The sequence below is a fragment of the Nicotiana attenuata genome, chromosome 1 (assembly GCF_001879085.1).
Source record: "Nicotiana attenuata strain UT chromosome 1, NIATTr2, whole genome shotgun sequence".
Taxonomy (NCBI): Eukaryota; Viridiplantae; Streptophyta; class Magnoliopsida; order Solanales; family Solanaceae; genus Nicotiana; species Nicotiana attenuata.
Genome location: NC_031989.1, coordinates 55,402,760 through 55,404,786, shown reverse-complemented (window position 1 = coordinate 55,404,786; position 2,027 = coordinate 55,402,760). Strand labels below are relative to the sequence as shown.

The 2,027-nt window shown below is 48.1% G+C and overlaps 1 protein-coding gene across 1 annotated transcript; it reads left to right on the top strand.

Annotated features, from left to right (window-relative positions):
- On the top strand, positions 522 to 1,611 carry LOC109236198 (myosin-14-like). Its single transcript, XM_019402404.1, has 3 exons — positions 522 to 731; positions 875 to 1,042; positions 1,129 to 1,611. The coding sequence occupies exons 1-3, from the start codon at positions 522 to 524 to the stop codon at positions 1,609 to 1,611; spliced, it is 861 nt and encodes a 286-aa protein (XP_019257949.1).

Below are 2,027 nucleotides of genomic sequence, written 5' to 3'. Positions count from 1 at the left end.
CATGGCGCGATTTAGCAAGGGGCCGATGGGAGGCCAAAAATCATGGTAAGCCCCTTTTCATGTATTTGATGATTTTTATTAAAATGTCTCTTTCATACTCATTTGATTTCCTTTCATACAGGCATTGGAAAAGATGCCGTCATGAGGCCCCCGTCTGGTGAGGAGGAGAGTTTTCCCCCGGCCACAAAACCGGTTAAAGATAAAAAAAGGAAAATGATATCAACCTCCGAGGATCCAAAGCCCAAGAAAAATCTGGCTCATAAGCTGAAGAAAGACATCGTTGCCCTACCGGCGGAGGTAGTTCATCAGCTAAAAGAGAGGAAGAAGAAGAAAATGAAGACGACGGCTCCGAACTGGTGGCCCGAGTGAAGAGGAACACCGAGGCCCAAAAGGCTGCTGAGCCGGTGAGGGTTGAAGAGATTACGCCTTGAACCGAGGGGGTCTTGGAAGAGGGCCCGAGCAAAGTCCTTGAGTTGTTGGAGACTGAAGATGCCTCCCACTGAAATGAGCAATCGGCGAGTATGTTCGAAGGGGCCAGCTCCGAGGCCCTTCGAAAGGAAGATAATGCCCCAAGCGACTCACTTGAGGCAATAGTGGTTGGAGACTCGCCGACTCTCCCTGCATTTTCTGAGGAGGCAATTCAGGAGGCCCAAGCTATGAGGACTCCCGATGTAGAAGGAGCCCACGGAGGGAGGACCCCTTCCATGGGTACTTTACCGGAGTCGAAGATGGTACCGACCCGAGTGAAGCATCGAGTCTCTTCGATGAGGCTCAACAAGCCCTAAGTCGGGTAAGTCTCAACTTCCCATGTCGATATCACACTTGTGTTTATTTCTTCTTTTCTTATCTAATTTCCTTTCTTCTTTCCGCATAGGCCTTGGCACTCCATCAAGAGGCATTTTCCAAATCCCGAGTAGAGCTGAGCCAATGTGAGGTCGATCTTCAAAGGCTCACGGAGGAGAGAAATGCCCTCAAACTTCTTAACAGGCAAAAGGAAGAGGAGATCAAGGACCTTCGAGCCGAATTGGCCACGACTCACAAAGCATAGACCGACCTGATTGAGTAGGTAATGAAAATCTTAAAAGACCGACCTGATCGGGGACGATGGCTAACACTTCAATCTCATAGGTTCATCAGAAGGCCGAGAGAATCGAACAGCTCCGTGAGGAGGGTAACATGATGAAGGCGGAGACCTTGGGGTGGAAACAAAACATGGACCGCCTAGCCTCAGAGAAAGAGGTTGCTCGAGCCCAATTGTCATCGGCCGTAAGTCAGCTTCAAGACATACAGGAGAAAAACTCAGCTCAGGCCAAGAAAATAGAGGAGCTCGAGGCTCGGTTGGCCACCGAACTCGCAAAAGCTAAATCTGAGGCAGAAAAAGCAAAGGCTGACGCGGAGGCGATCGTGGCCGTCTACCGATCTGATACTAAAGCTTCTCAAGTCCAAGCAAGAGAATCTACTGAGGCCGCTCAAACTCGAGCTCTTTGGATTGCCGAGTTTGCCAAGTGCCAATCTCGAAGGGAGACCCTCGAGGAGATCCATGCTCGAGGTTACGATCTTACTGACGAGATAAGGAAGGCCAAAGAGCTTGAAGACCATCCGACGAGATAATGATAAGGCATTGGCCTCCTCCGACGATGAAGATAATGTCGGGAACAAGAGCGGGTCCAAGAGCGGGGAGGACCCCGGTAGAGAGGAAGCTGCCCCCGAGAATAGTTTGGAACTTTAGGATTTTTCTTTTTGATCTTTTGTGTAGGACCTTGATCGGTCCTTGTAAATATCTTTATATATAAAAAGAACTCTTTTCTCTCTGACTTGTTTTCATTTCAATTTCTGCCTTGTGTTTCATTCATGCCTTATAAAATTTTGTTTATAAGTTCGAAACTTAGGCAATTTGATCGAGGTCTCACTAGTGTAGTCTTTACAATCAAGTGAGTAACTGCTCGAACTCGAAGTAGGATGACCCATAGGTTTTTAGTTGAGTGAGGATGACTTCTCGAGCTCAAAAAATAAAAACGGCCCTTAGG

Excerpts from the sequence above, each read along its gene's own strand:
- LOC109236198 (XM_019402404.1), top strand. The coding sequence starts at position 522 with ATGTTCGAAGGGGCCAGCTCCGAGGCCCTTCGAAAGGAAGATAATGCC. Across the intron at positions 732-874 it reads CTTTACCGGAGTCGAAGATG|GCCTTGGCACTCCATCAAGA; the intron begins GTACCGACCCGA and ends CTTTCCGCATAG. Across the intron at positions 1,043-1,128 it reads AATTGGCCACGACTCACAAA|GTTCATCAGAAGGCCGAGAG; the intron begins GCATAGACCGAC and ends TCAATCTCATAG.